The 17,043-nt window shown below is 44.8% G+C and overlaps 2 protein-coding genes across 6 annotated transcripts in view; one reads left to right on the top strand and one right to left on the bottom strand.

Moving 5' to 3' along the window:
• Window positions 1-4,358: 4,358 nt before the first annotated feature.
• RAN (RAN, member RAS oncogene family) lies at window positions 4,359-9,328 on the bottom strand. The gene is made up of 7 exons (XM_024205756.3): window positions 9,144-9,328; window positions 8,281-8,323; window positions 7,144-7,228; window positions 6,937-7,062; window positions 5,828-6,015; window positions 4,897-5,067; window positions 4,359-4,765 (listed from the first exon to the last, which is right to left on the bottom strand). The coding sequence occupies exons 2-7, from the start codon at window positions 8,314-8,316 to the stop codon at window positions 4,721-4,723; spliced, it is 651 nt and encodes a 216-aa protein (XP_024061524.1). The 5' UTR covers window positions 8,317-8,323; window positions 9,144-9,328; the 3' UTR covers window positions 4,359-4,720.
• Window positions 9,329-16,554: 7,226 nt separating this feature from the next.
• Window positions 16,555-17,043, top strand: part of STX2 (syntaxin 2) — a 37,729-nt gene continuing 37,240 nt past the window's right edge. For 2 of the 5 annotated variants that reach the window (XM_024205765.3, XM_024205764.3), the window contains exon 1: window positions 16,555-16,696. In XM_024205765.3, the coding sequence (XP_024061533.2) occupies window positions 16,667-16,696 (30 nt within the window). In that variant the 5' untranslated portion in view covers window positions 16,555-16,666. The remainder of the gene's footprint in view (window positions 16,697-17,043) is intronic. The other 3 variants (XM_024205766.3, XM_024205767.3, XM_024205769.3) reach the window with 2 other exon arrangements.

Genomic DNA, 17,043 nt, shown 5'->3' with positions numbered 1-17,043 from the left:
AGGAGCTGGTCTGCTTGGTCTCTCTCTTTGTCCCAAGAGGGAACCAACAAAAAGAGCACCAACAAAACCTCCCCCCCACCCCCATTTGAAAGCATCTTCCTTCCCCATTAGTCCTTCTGGTCAGGTGCCAACTTGGTTAATTGAACTGATTAACCCCTTACAGGTAAGTGATTCTGTACCTCTGGCCAGGAGGGATTTTATGTTACTGCATACATAAAGGTTGTTACCCTTCCCTTTATATTTATGACCCCCCCCCCCCCCCCATCCACAAGGCTTGTTATCCTGTCAAGCCTGAAACATCAGCAAAAACTAAATTCTATTTCTTACAAAAGTTGTAATTGTGCAGGTATCCACTATATATAATCCTATACAGTTTCTCCATACTAAGTTATAGACACCAAACAAGAGAGAGAAACTAACTTAAATGCAATTTTAACTGTATACATCAAAAATTACTCTGGCTCAATTCTATTCCATTGCATATATAGGAATACCTCAACTGTTGCAATGAAGTTACACTGTTAGAGAAGAACCCAGGCCCAAAGCACTTGAATTTATAAAATACAGCTTTCATTTAAGCATGTGTATTTTTATAAAGCAGCTGACAGTCCAAATTGTGCCCTACAACCTCCCATTTTAGTAACAAAAGATCAAAGGTCAGAGCTTCAAAAAACATGTTTTGGCCCAAAATGGGTGAAATACTGGAGCTTCAGCACATTACCAGGCATAGTATATTTGCCAATACCCCATTCTATATTTGAAAGCTAGAACAAAAATGCAGAACCTCAAGGACAAAATAAAAATTTTTAAAAAATGAACATATTTGGTTCAGGTTGCAAAATGTCAAAAACTGTAAATCTCATACAGAGGCAGACTTGCCAACTTAAATCATGTGAAAAGGACAGCATATGAAGTGACCCTACTTGTATCCCAAGTTAATATGAAAATTCAGCAGCCATATAAGTGGAATATCAAAAAGTGCAAAGTTTGGATCTAACTGATTAAGGCACTCATTTGGAATAAGTGAAGTACTGTATTCTAATGTACAACTCATACCACTAGGTGGAGGTATTCATACAGTGTAAGGAAAGTTTAATTTTCCTGACCGTTTATTAAGGGACAAGCAATATCAACATTTGAGAGGGGGGGAAGGGGAAAATCAAAGAAAATAAATAGAATTAATTTACCCCTGCAACAGTTTATCATTTTAGGACAAAAGGTACTATATACAGGCAGAATAGAATATTATGGGGTGGTAGCACCACTGTAGTTCAGGCTGAGATGAGTGGATTTAAATGATTTAAAGAAGACATGGTTATGCAGATAGAACATTTCCTGATAATTCAAGACTACCTAATTTTCTCTTATGTTTGCAAACATTCAAATAATACTATCACCTGGCAGCTCTAAAACATAACTCAGTTAAGCCCTTTTAACATATACAAGCTGCCATCATTATAAGACTTGAAAATTTCATCATGCTTTTAAATTTAGGAGTGTGGGTCTCTAACACAAACTAGTTCTGAAACATTAGCAAAAACTAATCTTATTTCTTACAAATCACAAGAGTGTATATGAAAAAAAAAAAACTGGCAAAAGTTGTAATTGCGCAGGTACCCACTAAGATAATGTGATATTGGCCTCATTGACAATTCAGGATCAGTTCAGGTCCTTAGTCTAACAGACCCTAGAAATGCCATGGACAGAGCATGATCTCAGCCCTATAAACATAGAATAACTTTGCTATTCTACAGCACCATCCTCCCATCACCTGAAAAACCTGCAATGAGACTTCAAAAAAGATTCCAACCTACTCTACTAGGCCAAATGATATTGCAGTAAAAAGGTCCAGGAAGACTGATAGATTTGAGAGGGGAAATAGGAAGGTCACTAGAGGTCAAACTCCAACAACTGAAAGATCCAGCATATGGCATTTTACAAAAAAAAAAAAAATCATGATTTCATGAAGTTCTTTACACTTTAGATATCTTATATTTAAAGTATGTGCACATCAGATAAAACAATAATGTAGCCATACTCCACTACTTTGCAGAAGCCACAACACATGCAAACCAAGTCAGAGGTACTAGGGGTTCTCCTGCTAAAACAATTAAGGGGTGAAAGTGGTGACAAGAAACCATTTGGGGGAGGAGGGGAAAAGTGGCAGGAAGGGCAGGCAGCTAGGGCCCACTTGCAAACTAATACATAAAGCTACTTGAATTTTAAAAGCAAAAATTTATGTTGTAGAACCTAATAGGCAAGTTTAAACCTGGCAGCATTAGCAAATAGTGTTCATTTAGGCAGTGGTCCCCAAACTTATGTTGTGTCTCCACTTAGCCATAATGTAACCTGTCCACACCCCACCACCCCAGGGAGCTGGAGCTGCGGCGGAGGCCACAGCCATGAGAAGGGCCAGGGCTAGGCTGTGGTGAGGAGGCTGGAGCCAGAGTGGCTGGGGCCCTGCCCCCCTAAATGTTCCTCCATGCCTCACCCCAGCTTGGAGACCACCAATTTAAGGTACAGCTACATTCCCAGCTGTGGAGACGATTGCCACTTCAAGACAAAATACTCACACTAGCTCGGATTAAACTAGCATGCTAAATGGAGAGTAGCCACAGCAGTGCAAGGGGCTAGTTGTCTGAAGTGCAGGGGTAGGGTCTCGGACAGGCACATTCCATGTAGCTAGCCCATTCCATTGTTCATGCTGCTGTGACAAGTGTGCAAGTCTGCTCAGAACTAGCATGTTTTACCTCAGATTAGGAATCAAATCACAGCTCTACCTCAAACTGTAGACATAGCCTAATCCTTAGTGGCAGAATACATGAAGCAGAAGCCTATGTTCAGGTGGTATTTGATTCAAGCAGATTGTGCTAGTGAAAAGATCAGTCCAGCTGAAGCTTGGGAAGAGAACCTGGATGTCTTGACTGTAGATAAGATCAAATGCAGAATGAAAAGGCTACTATTAATCCTACCCATGAAGGACCATTTCAACTCCTCCCATTAAGCCATAACTATCTGTAAACTAGTTTCCAAAGTGAATCTAGACAATTAAAAGTCTGACTAATCATGTCTAAATGTTTTTGGAAGGAAATGTGACAATAACTATAGCAGTCCACTTGTTGCTGGTAACAAGGGTGCTTTAGGTTGGTGGTATTATCCAAGTTTAAAAAATATTGTCAGTAATAACTACGTACATAAACATGCAAGTTGAGGAATAAATGAAATGCTTCACTTTATTAAGAAACCAAAAATACAAAACTGACGGATTCATGTACTTAATTGAACACTACTGAAAATTATTTCCCTTAAAAACTTCCATTTTGGTGTGTACATCTGGTTTAAGTGCCAGTAAATTTAGTGTTAAAGTTGACATTTTCCACTATCTGTGCTGAAATAAGCTATTTTCAAATTTAGACCTTGGTGCAGTTTGGTAAAGACTTATGTAGTTCAGTCAAGCATGGAATTAGACTCAAGTTTTACTAATTGTAACTCTTCAGTGGAAAGTGAGTTACAATGCTCAGCGAAGAGCCCATTTCACTGTATTCACTGAAGAACACACAGCCTTAACTATAGCAGAACACTAGCTCTGCTATAATTTGTACATCACTTAATATAAACAGGCCTACTGCTGACTAGTTTCCGGTTGCTATAGTATGGAGCCCTCTGAATTTCAAAGTTCATTTTAATAGATTAAAAAACTGCAAACCAGAACTGAAGATTGGTTTTTTTAAAAAGGTAGCATGGAGGTTGAGCTTGGTACTGTATTCCTAAAATAAGAATCCCTGCAAGCAGTCAGTATCTGTATCTCAAATGCAGCCATTAAGAACAGGTTTAGACCTGCATTTTACACTTGTTTCAATCCATTTACACTTGCCAATCCTTCAGGGACAGTCTACATGGTAGGCTAATGTGCACAAGGGGGTGATTTTAAAAAGCATATTAACACATGCAGTAGTTAGCCCATGTCAACCATGCTTGAACACATTCCAAGTTCCCTGGTGTGCTTCTACCTAGTAAGTACTAAGGAACTTTAGTCTGCGTGGACCATGTTTGTGCACACTACTCACACACCCCCAGCACACACTACATTAACCTGTAGACAAGCCCTCAGATGTTCACTGCTTTTGTTTTTTCTAATTAAGTTACACTTCGGGTTTTAAATGTCAGTGTTTAAATCAGATAGGCTTCAAGAAGCCTGTAAGATTACTAGATTACCTTTTAATTTATTACTTGTTGCATACCTATTACAAGTGTAAAAATTCAAATTAAAATTCAATACTATATTAGCATCTATTCAAGGATAGGAGACATTATTTAACTTACTCCTAACAATGCATGAAAGTTCACTTGTTTAGATATTTGAAATACAACTTTATTATGATCTAAACAAAAAAGGAATGGGAATGACAGTAACAAACAAGATTTACCACTGAATACTGTGATGTGACTGCAGCAGTCTTAGTTAGATTTGAAACTCAAAGGGGAAGTAATTGCAGTCCAAAAAACAGCTAGATATGCAGGTCCAAAATATGAAGGAATTTTTTTTTTTTTTTTTAACTGCCACATTCACTCCGAAGCCCATTCATCTCTCAGCATCCCAAAGATTAAGCACATGTTCTGCTCAGCTAGATAATAAAGTGGCAAACACGCTGCACCACTGACATCACAGGACAGTTGCCTATAAAACTAGACTTCTGACGCTGGGCTCCAGCTTCATCCCTTACAGGTCATCATCTTCATCTGGCAGGGCAGTGGTCTGAGCAATCTGAAACAGATAAAATTATATTTAGCAACTAGCTATAGAGTTTGAACTCCTTATAGCAGTTGATTTCTCAGGTATCCATGTTAGAGAAACGGACAACCATTGGAACTCTGTACCATTGTCAGAGCAGTTACCTGTAAGTCTTGCTCATACTGTGCTGCCAATGCTGGGTCCATAACAACCTCTGGGGGCGCAAGAGCAGGCATGGCAACAAACTCCAAGTTGGGATCTCCAATTAGCTTCCTGGCAAGCCAGAGGAAGGGCTTCTCAAAGTTGTAGTTACTCTTAGCTGAGATATCATAGTACTGCAAAAGAGAATGGTCATATAAACATACTCTCACAGTTGAACTATGTTGACACATCTACAGTTGAAAGTCAGACCTTGTTACAATGCCAAGTTTGGCTCTGACCAGGGTCTCAACTGCAAGGTCTTCACCTGCTTTACTCCCAGTGATTTTTGCCAAGCTAAAGTGGTTTGGCACACGATAGAAACAGGCCACTAAACAGTCCCGTAACAAAAAAGCAAGTTAAGACATTGCAGTTGTCTATCAAGGCATCAGATTTCTGGACCTAAACCTTGATTTTTATTCCAATAAGAAAAATAAAAAACAGATTCTTAAGTGCACAAGACTTTGTGAAGAGCTTCATTCTGAACAGGTTCATATTTGGCCCACCTGCTCTGAATTTTTATCAAATTCTAATGAATGTTAGGGTTCCCTTTTTACTCTGTTATTAGCTTCTTTAAATGATGAAGAGCTTGATATCAAGACTGAGTTCAGGGTCTTACATCTCTGGCAGAAGTCAATATTAGTCCTAATGAAGGGAATACAACACCTTTAAACTTCCTATCTGTGTCAATTGTTAAGATCCTCAATTCTGTTCTTATGGAAAAAACTGATTTGATGTTTTACTGCATTTGTAGTTAACTATCACTGGTAATGAGAAATGCATAAGTGCTCAGCATTGCATTTTACCTTCAGAATAAAAGGGCTGCAATAGTACTGTTTAGGTCAATAAGACTAAAAATCAAAACATAAGATTTCTGAAAACAGATAGCCATCATACCTGAAGATTCTTCTTCCTGTGGAAGACAATTGACTTTGCCTTGACTTTTCTGTCCTTAATATCCACTTTGTTGCCACACAACACTATAGGGATGTTTTCACATACTCGTACCAGATCTCTATGCCAGTTAGGTACATTCTTGTATGTAACTCTTGATGTTACATCAAACATTATGATAGCACACTGAGCTGAAAGAAAAATAATATGAAAGCTTAAATTATTTCTTTAAATGTATACTAGCACTGGATAAAAGATATATGAATGGGTGGTCCTCCTGTAAGCACAACCCTCAGTCCACTCTATCCTTAGAGTATTTCACTTTTTCTTTTCCACCTAATAATTCTGTCAGGATACCTTCTGCTCAATAAGCAAAGAATATAGGAGTTCCTGAGACCAGCTCAGGATCATTTGCCTGCTCACATCTTTGGGCCCAATCCTACAAACCCTAAGGTACCCAGTAATTTTATTCATGCAAGTAGTCCCATTGAAAACCAGAGTGTCACATGGATAGGGTACACACAGAGGCTTCCCCAAGAAGTTTGATTTGCCCAAATATTTCTCAAAAACATGATTCAAATAGGTGTAAACCAGTCTCAGACAACCTATCCAGGCCTTCAGCAACTTGAGAGCTTACGGTACATATCTCAGGATGACCCTGTGTCTCCCACCCTAATCCAAGGAGCTTTTCAAAGAACAAAGAGGCCAGACTTTGTTCCTCGTATTTCTAAAGGCAGGTAAGAGGACAAACTCTTTAGAGATGTTCTGCAAAGAATTAACTGAGTCAAATACATAAAGAATAGCTACTTTAGAAAAATATAAAGGGAAATATTCCTGTTTAATGCAGTTTCCGATTCTCTTTAAGTGGGAAATTTAAGCCTGGCAACCCATTTCTCGATTAGTTTGTTATGCCATTTAACTTTACTGGAGAGTGCCATAGATTATTAGAAAACACAATATACAGAATAGCATGACTACTTCCTCATGCTGGCATGGCTACAGTTTGCTTAGGGTGGGATGCTCTTTTTTAGTACAACTATTGTCATATTACTGACCCCTCCCTGTAAAGTTACAGGGGAGTTACTGTAAAACTACAGAAAATTTACACTTACCCTGAATATAGTAACCATCCCGCAGACCACCAAATTTCTCCTGACCAGCCGTGTCCCATACATTAAATTTAATTGGACCTCTATTAGTGTGGAACACCAGAGGATGGACTTCAACACCCAGTGTAGCTGCAATTAAAATGTTAAATTTAGAAACTGCTTATGTAATATTTAAAACTAGTATTAGAATCTCCAAGTGTTTAAACATACCTACATACTTCTTCTCAAATTCACCAGTCAAATGACGTTTTACAAATGTTGTTTTACCAGTACCACCATCACCAACCAAGACAAGCTGTTGAAAGATTTCAGAAAACAAATTAAGTCAACACTTTTTAAAGTCACTTTTACATAATTTTTAACTAAAACACCAATCCTATAAATTGTTCCATGCAGGGAGATTACATTGTTTTGTTTTTTAGTTATAACCTACCTAAAAGCAGTTAATGCCCAGCTTGTTATATATTTCATTATTTGACATTACCACAGTTTAAAGTTGCCTTATACAAACACCACACAGCTTTCAAGTGTTAAATTTGGTTCTACCAGTTACAGATTATTAAATCCAGATAAAAGAATATTCTAGATTTGGCCTGAAAGTGCCAATTCTTAAAGCACATCTTTTTAGAATGTTATATAGAACCATTTCAATTTTTCAAAAAATTGAATCAGTTAACAAGACCCTCTACAGTGCTTGTCATTCAAACACTACAGCATTAGACTAGCACATGAGAGCCACAGTATGACGTTGACTTGCATTGTCCAAACCAAGAAATATGCAATATGACAGTATTTGAGTTTTAGAAAAGAAAAGACTATTTACCTTCCAGAGTGTTTAATAGGACATCAAATAAATAATTTGTGGTTGTCTTCCTATTTTACACAAACACCCAAGACTGCTATAGCAAGGAGTCAGAGTGTGTGTGTAACACAGTGCACTGATCAGCACACTACCTAAAATGAGTTTTTCCTGTTATCTGACGCTTCCACACAACACAGGAAAGAAGTGGTAAGTTAGGAGACTAACGCAAAGCAAAAGTGACAAAGGAACTAGGGAGAGGGAGCATTTGGAAGTACTTTTAATTCATAATCGGAATAGATTTTATGTTGCGCATCACAACGATTTAAAAAGTTTAATTAAACTACAATTCGAATTAGGTATAGAAGCTAACATGCATGGCATAGTAGAAATTCACTCTAGGCCCTAACCTGAGCAAACTTACTGTACAATGGTAAGTGGAGTCAAAACCTCAGCTCCAAACCCGCGGCTGCGCTAACGCCGGCCGAGAATCACGTATGAAGCTGCCCCAGCGAGTCAGACCTGCCCGCGCAACGCCAACTCCTTACCTTAAACTGCACTTGGGGCTCTCCTTGGGCGGCCATGCTGGGTCTGCGGGAGAAATGGCAGCATGAGAGCTCAGCACGCCAGAAGGCGCAGGGCCCGGCCAGCGGGGGTTGGGCGCCGTGCTCTGCGCTGCGGTCACCAGCCGCCTCCGGCGCAGAGGCCCGGGCTCCTCCCAGCCCGCCAACTCCCCGCGTGGTCCCGGCCCCATTCATCGGGACAGGAAGCGCCGCGCCGCATGGGGCGGGAGAATGAGCGATAATGGCGGCCGCACTTCCCCACCCGCCCCCCTGGACCCTACAGAGGGAGCCACCTGAACCCCACTTTCGCCAGGCCCGGTGCGGGAGGAATGAACCACGGGGCCAGCCAGGCGCCCCCAGGGGAAGACGAGCTTGGACTCGCCCCGGGGGGTGTCCGGCTCAACTCCCTCCTTCCGCGCCAAGCCAACATCCCGCCTCTGAGAAGAGACCATCTCCCAATCAACCCAGGCCTGGGAATCCGGAGGGGCCCGGGCTGTCTCCCGCTCCCCCACCCCTCCAACGGGCCCCGCGGCCTCCCCGCGCCACGATGACGGAGCAGCGCGCGCCACTTCCCCTCCCCCCTCTGCGGGCATCCAGGCCGCATCAGCCCCCCTCTGCTCCTCCAGCCAGGCCTGTCCCGCTCCTTATGTGGCCAACGGGCCCAGACGCCCCATCGCGAAAGAAAGGAGACGGGAGCGGCCCCCAGCCAGGCCTCACCTCTCCCCCAGCCCCATTCCTAGGCGGCGACCGACGACTACCACCCCCCTCACGCACCCTCTATCCCTTCCTAAACCCATCCCACTTCTCTCGATCCCTACGGGGAATGGGGGGAGGCCTAGGCCCGTTACCTTCCCGAGACGTCTCTCGGTATCGCTCCCCTCAGTGACTAGGCGCTGGAAAGATGGCGGAAGCGCGGTTCAAATACCCGGAGTGCGACGCCGCGCGGACACAACGAAAGGAGGGAGTGGTCGAGCGTCACGTGATAGGAGGCGGGGGGGGACCGTGAGCTCCCTCCCTCCGCCAGCGCGCGCCGCTTCCTTAGACGTTTTTCTAACCGCCGTTGGAGTGCTGAGAGAAGACGCGCACGCGTTAGTTTAGCTGCACGGAGCGGAAAGGGAATCAACCACGCTTCCGGGTCTAGGGGCGCGGGAATCGAGACGCTCGCGCCCCGCCCTCGGGGTGTGACGTAGAACGTTCGCTCAGGGCCTGGGGATGGCGCTGGGCTCGCTCGCGGCCCGGGCTAAGAAGCCGATTGTGCGGCGTTTGCGCGCGCGGTGGCCTCCCACGTTTCTTCTTCCGCTCCACGCCCCTGCCTAAAACAAGTCCTCGGCGGAGCTGGGTCCTCCTCAGCTCTTGTGCATCCTCCCGGGCGGGGGGTTGAGTGCGCTTCACCGTTTCCGCCCTCCCAGGGCCTCGTGTGCACAGCCCCACCCTGAGGCGGGACCAGCCCTCCCCGTTTTACAGGCAGTGCCCCAGCTTGCTCAGCGCCCTGCCTTTCGTGCGGTGTTACTAGCCCCCGGTACGGCGCTAAAGCCGGAGCCTTGGCGGTGGAGATGGAGGAGAAGGGGGTGAGGGGAGCCTGGGCCACCTGGCCGCCTCCCAGGCTCTAATTAGAAGCAGCAAAAGGACTTAATTGGGAGTAACAACTTCAGGATATAGGTTTCAGAGTAGCAGCCGTGTTAGTCTGTATCCGCAAAAAGAACAGGAGTACTTGTGGTACCTTAGAGACCAACACATTTATTTGAAGCATAACTTCCGGATATTGCCCCGTATGTCTCTGATGAAAGAGTACACATGCTTTATCATCTTGACAGTTATTGTTCTTTTTGCTCTGGTTTGCGTTCTACAGGAATGTATGCGTATGTGCAGGGCCGGCTCCAGCATTTCTGCTGCCCCAAGCAAAAAAAAAAAAAGCCGCGACCACAATCGCGAGCGGCGGCGGCAATTGGAAAAAAGAAAAAAAAAAGCCGCGAGCGGCGGCGGCAGTTCAGCGGCAGGTCCTTCGCTCCTACAGGGAGTGAGGGACCTACCGCCCCCGAATTGCTGCAGGTGCCGCCCCTCTCCCTTGGCCGCCCCAAGCACCTGCTTGTTAAGCTGGTGCCTGGAGCCAGCCCTGTGTATGTGTAAATAAAACAACATGTTTAATAGAGTGGTTTAAGCATCAGATTTGAAATAGCTCATTTCCCCACATTCAGAGCTTAGCAGGATCAGTTCTACCAGTCATAAACCAACTTCCATGTAGTTTAATGGGTTTTCCTTGAGATTATGGACATCAAAGGCCCATAGTCAAAGATCTGACAGCAACTTTTTAAAATGTATATTGGTTTTCCCCTAGGTCTTTGGCCAAAATATACTCTCCTTGTATAACTATTCTTTGCAATAGTTAGATGACATATTCCTACTTCAGAGATAGCATCACTTTAGCATTTCTATAATTTATTAAGTGGTTCAGATCCTTTGTGCTATTAAACATAATCTATTATTTATTGGTGGTTTTCTATGTAGATGATTTTCATATAATGTGTCCTGAGTTTAAGATCAAGGTTTTAAAAGCCTTGTACTGTTTGTTACCATTTCCATGTATTGGCCAAACCGGACCGTCTCTACGCAAATGAATAAATGGACACAAATCTGATATCAGGAATCATAACATTCAAAAACGAGTAGGAGAAAACTTCAGTCTCCCTGGTCACTAAATAACAGACCTGAAAGTGGCAATTCTTCAACAAAAAAACTTCAAAAACATACTCCAACGTGAAACTGCAGAACTGAAACTCATTTACAAACTGGACACCATCAGATTAGGCCTGAATAAAGACTGGGACTGGTTGGGTCATTACAAAACCTAAACCTAATTTCCCCCTACTGTTATTCACACCTTCTTGTCAACTGTCTGGAATGGGCCACTCTCATTACCACTTCAAAAGTTATTTTTCCTCTCTTGGTATCCTGCTGTCAATTGAATTGCCTTGTTAGACTGACCTCACACTTAGTAAGACAAATCACATCTTCCACATGTATTTATACCTGCTCCTGTATTTTCCACTCCATGCATCATATGAAGTGGGTTCTTGCCCATGAAAGCTTATGCCCCAATAAATTTGTTAGGCTTTGGCTTTGGCATTAAAGCAGCCCCGGGCGCCCTAGCTCACTACCCTTCCACACTGGCAAGGCACGTAGAGTGCTCTGAGTCCAGGGCTAGAGCACTCCTGGTATTCCACCTCGGTGAGAAGATTTAACACTTGGTGCGCATTGGCTGAAATGCCTGGGCGTCAGTGTGAACGAGGTGTTGCATTACTGCACTCTGATCAGCCTCTGGAAACATCCCATAATCTCCTTAAATCAAGTGGCCACTCCTGTCATTGTTTTGGAATCACTGCAGGTATGCCGATATGCCCTTTGAAAGCTCCGTTTCTGACAGCCGGCCTGCTTATCTGCTCTGAGACAAAGCAACCATTACTGTGCAATGCTGGGGGGAGGGGAGTCTGTTGCTGTCTGAACTTACAAGATAGCATGCTAACATGCTCTCAGCCCCCCAAAAACCCACTCTCTCTCCCCCCACATACACACAACACACTCCCTGTCACACTCCACCCCACCCCCCTCATTTGAAAAGCATGTTGCAGCCACTTGCATGCTGGGATAGCTACCACAATGCACTGCTCTCTGTGGCTGTTGCAAGAGCTGCTAATGTGGCCACGCCAGTGCGCTTGCAGCTGTCAGTGTGGACAGATTGCAGTGCTTTCCCTACCGCGCTCTACGAAGGCTGGTTTAAAGCGCTCTACATCTGCAAGTGTAGCCATGCCCTTAGTCTCTAAGGTGCCACAAGGACTCCTTGTTGTAAATGCAAAGTGTTACTGATGTTTTCCTTTGGTTAAGACTTACAGAGCTTTTCCCCCTACAGTAGTTTTTCTCGTTGCTTCAAGAGGTCAAGAAGGAATTGGTTTTAGAGGTTTTTTTAATCACATCCAGTATACATAGCTTTTTTCACCATAAATTCTTTCAGTACAGCAGAGTTCTTTATAAAGCACTCCTCCCCTGTACTAAATGATCATTTGAGTCACATCTTTCTTCCTTAAAACTAACTATGCCTATAGGAGCTAAGTATTTAATAACAGAAGTCCATAACAATAAATTGCATGAGCGTTATATCAGCTTTTAACAAGAATACAGACATGGCCAGAAAACATTTCAGTCTGTACCTTTATTTGTATGGTGGTTAAATGCAGATTTTATGAGTTGCTAAATACTGGTCCAGAGTAATTAGTAAACGTTGTTTTACTTCAAACAGAGTCATTGAATGATGTTCTAAGCTAATTCAGTGATCTGAAATGCTTTAGAAATACCATGAATACATTTCAGGATTTTAGTTAACAGAAGGTGTGTAGATTTAGGATTATATATAGAGAGAGAGAGAAAGAGAATTTTGGGTGTATTAAAATATTGATATTACATTTTGTGAAGTCATACATACAGAGAGTTAGAGAGCACAGAAGTCTTCCTTAAGGCTATATCTGCACTTGGAGCTGGGGTGTCTGATTCCCAGCTTGCATAGACATACCTGCACTAGCTCTACTCGAGGTCATGTGCTAACATTAGCAGTGTAGCCAGAGTCGCAGGTTGGGCTAGCCAGCCTGGTGCATATGCAGGGAGTCCAGAGGGATACATACACAGGGCAGCTAGCCCAAGATGCCTCCTGTGCTACCCCAGCTACACTGTGCTATTGTTACCACACTACTTCAAGTTGGGAGAGCTGGGAATCTCTACGCTTGGATATAGCCTTTGGGGGGAATGCAGTAGTGTGGATTTGGAAAAGGAAGACCATTTGTCTATGAATAGGAACATAGAGAGTGCCATACTCAGGGCCAGCGCAACCCATTAGGCGACCTAGGCGGTTGCCTAGGGCACTACAATTTGGGGGGCGGCGACCGCGGCGGTATTTCGGCAGTGGGACCTTCCACTGCCTCTGTGGGGGGCGGCATTTCGGGGCGGGACCTTCCGCCACCTAGGGCTGCAGAAAAGCTGGCGGCGCTCCTGGCCATACTGCTTCAGTCTCTCTAGGCCAGTATTCTGTCTCTGACGATGGCCAATTCTAGATGGTTCAGAGGCTTGAATGAGAACCCTGCTGGAGGCAGTTGTAGGATAATCTGCCCCCACACTAGATCCACAAAGAGATTTAAATCCCAAAATGTATATCCTCAAAATTCCCCACACTCAGCTGCTGCTTAACCCTTGGAGGCACCTAAATTCCCAGAGCAGCTAAGTTTCTGCCAATAAGAAAGGTGCCTAAATTCATTTGGTGGAGATGTGCAAAGTTGCCTAAACCATTACACTGCTGAGCAAATCAGTGCCCAGGGGCAGGTCTACACTACAGGGTTAAGTTGACCTAAGTTACGCAACTCCAGCTACGTAGCTTAGGTCGACTTATTGCAGTTGACGGGAAAAACTCTCCCATCGACTTACCTTAAGCTTCTTGTTTCGGTGGAGTACCGGAGTCAATGGGAGAGCGATCTGTGGTCGATTTAGCAGGTCTTCACTAGACCCACTAAATCAACCCCCAGTGGCTTGATCACTGCAGCGTCGATCCAAGGTAAGTGTAGACATACCCTAAGACATAGCAAGGTCCTTAACCTAGGTGTTCTCTCACCTATCTCACCTGTGCAGCTTGATCCAATATGGGTGTCCAGATGCCACCTACTAGATCAGGCACCACCCAAAATATGCTGCCATGCCCTCCCTTACACACTCTAACCTAATGGTAGAGCACTCACCTGTGATATGGGAGACTCAGCTTTGAATCCCCACTCTTTCTGATTTGGAGCAGGGACTTGAACCCAATTTTCCCATCAGGATACCCTAACTACTAGGCTTTAAAGGAAGATGGGTTGGATTATTTGCATTCTCTCCTGTTGCAGCTGTTCCATTTTGTGTAAGATACTTAAAAATATTCATTGGAGCTGGGCCTGGAATCTGGGTCTCCCATGAGTACCCTAATCACTAAGCCATGGAGTAATTCTGACTTTTTCTGGCCCAATGAATTAGGTAGCGGGGATTTGAGCCCACATCCTGGGTGAGTGCAATAATCACTGAACAAGCAGAAATTTTGTGAGGAAGGGCTGAGGTGGCTTAGGCATCTAAATCTAGGAGAGGGTTCACTCATGTGAATCTCAAGTGGAGGAATGCACCACCTACCTGTCTAGAGTTTAGATACCCCTCTCCTCAGGATTTCCTGCTAGCTAAACTTGCTTTGTTTTATGAACTCCATTCTTAGTCACCTCACTCCCCTTTCATTGTATAAAGAGGCTGATACCTAATTCATCACCGTGCAGTCCATCGGGAAGCAAGGCGCCTACAAGTTAGATGTTGCAAAACTGAAGCTAAAGGCTTAATCAATGCTGGGGGTGGGAGGGATTAGACTGCATTCATTTGACACATTTTATTTAACTGGCAGTAATGGCATACAGACAGAACAGCTGTGTCTGTTGCTGTTCACATCTGTCAGCACCCAGGACACGAGGCATCAGAGCATAGGTGCTGACTCCATGGGTGCTCCGGGGCTGGAGCACCCACGGGGAAAAATTGGTGGGTGCTGTGCACCCACCGGCAGCTTCCCCCCGTTGCCCCAGCTCCACTTCAAAAGTTATTTTTCCTCCCTTGGTATCCTGCTGTTAATTGATTTATCTCGTTAGACTGACCTCCCACTTGGTAAAGCAACCCCCACCCTTTCATGTATTTATACCTGCTCCTGTATTTTTCACTTCATGCATCTGATGAAGTGGGCTCTAGCCCACAAAAGTTTATCCCCAAATAAATTTGTTAGTCTCTAAGGTGCCACAAGGACTTCTCGTTGTTTTTGCTGATACAGACTAACAAGGCTACCACTCTGAATCCTGTCTCTTTTATTTGCAAAGCAGAGCCTTGTAGACCATAGGATCAGCGAGCTCCCTCCAGAGCAGTGGTGGAATTTTGCCATGAACTAAACCATGGATCTGACTATACACAAGGTGCTGTTAACTGCACATTGTAAACAAACAAAATATATTTTGTCTAATTCATTCTGTTTTAGCAATCCCAGCTAATGCCATAAACTCAACCATACTCAACCCACTAAATGTGGAGGGGTGTAATTAGGATAGGCCCCAGTTCCATATTGGCTGCTGTGCAGTTTACTGCAGGAACTCACAACTATTCAACTATAGTCAGTTTTGATACTACTAATGTAGCTGAAACAGATCTTCTTTATCTCTAATATCAATGTCTTCCTGGAAGTTATTGTGAATTCCTGAGTGACCACACTGTACAGTTTGCATAGTAATGTATTACTAGTGCAATCTTCCTCTTAAATATCACTAGGGTATCTCACAGTTCCTAGCTTCAGTAGGCCAAGCACCTCACAACCATCAGGGGCTTTTGCATTCCTCCATTCCCCATATGCCCTAGGTGCAACCCTTATTTCAGGGATTCCCTGCAACTCCCCCCACAACCTCCCTCATGCCAGGGGATCTGTATCTACCATGCCTTCCTCTGCTACATGCCACCTCCTCCCTCCATACCATTGTCCCCCATTCATATCCCTCCATCCCTTGCCACGGGCTCTGTGTGCCTCTCATGCCTCCCTCAGCCACACATAAGGGATTTTCTATGCACCCTCTTCCCTTTTGTCTAGTGCCTTTCTCCCTCCCTATTTTGATTTTTAGAGTGCCAGATTTAAACTTTTAAAATTAAAATACACTAGTCAATTATACTAATTTGCATTTGCTGCCCTGCAGGGATCTGAAATCTTTTTACAAGCAGTAGCCTAGCTGCCTACCAGTGTGGGAGAGGGTCAGACTATTGGTGCTTTTCTTGGTTTATAAATGGAGAAAATGAAGTGTAAACAGGTGAAGTAATTAGCCCAAGCACTCCAAGTCCCTGATTCTGCTCCCCTTGGCAAAACCCACACTGATTTCAGTGGCGCACACAGACCTCAAACCCAAAGACATCCAGTGCCAAAGCTGGGACTAGAACCCAGGCGTCCTGCTTCAACCACTTCTTGACCAGGCTGCCCTTTACCTGCTGATGTCACCCTATGCCCTGGGACGGTAATATTTGCATAGCCCCGCCCCCACCTCGGCATGTCCTGCCTCACAGTGGGTGGTCCTGGCTCTTCCCCCCACAGCTGTGATTGAGTGAGCAGCGCGGAGCATGCGCAGAGCGGGTTCTGGCTTGGGTGGTTGCCTTGGCATCGGGCATAGGAGGAGGGGGATTAGTGCCGCCGACGGCGTGAGGGGAGGCGGCGCGGCCCGTCCGCTGAGCCCCGCCGAGGAGGGAGGTGGCGGCGGCGGCCGAGTAACGGTGTGAAGAGTGAGCGAGGCGCTGAGCTGCTGCGGGGATGAGGGACCGGCTGGCTGAGCTTTTAGCGGTGAGGGGGCTGGCTCAGGGAGCGGGGACCGGGCCGGCGGAGGGGCTGACGGGGGGGAGCGGGCGGAGGGGGTGCTGGAGGGGACAAAAAGCAGCGAGTGAGGGACAGCGTGGGATGGCAGGGGCTCAGTGGGGAGGGCTGGTGGCTCGTTATTTGTATCCTCAGCTAACGGTCAGAGATGGGAACATTCACGGGTCTCTCTGCTAAGATCGCTGAGGCAACGCCCCAGACACGTCCCTGGAGGCAGTGAGATCTCTGAGCTGCTCCAGGCTCCTTTCCAGCTCCTGTCTCTGGGCGGAGGCGGCGGCGGAATATCCACTCCCGAGAGATGGGGAGACGTTTCGAAA

Source organism: Terrapene carolina, unplaced genomic scaffold (genome assembly GCF_002925995.2).
Source record: "Terrapene carolina triunguis isolate 2854851 unplaced genomic scaffold, T_m_triunguis-2.0 Scaffold234, whole genome shotgun sequence".
NCBI classification, from domain to species: domain Eukaryota; kingdom Metazoa; phylum Chordata; order Testudines; family Emydidae; genus Terrapene; species Terrapene triunguis.
This window is presented reverse-complemented; position numbering and strand designations above follow the sequence as displayed.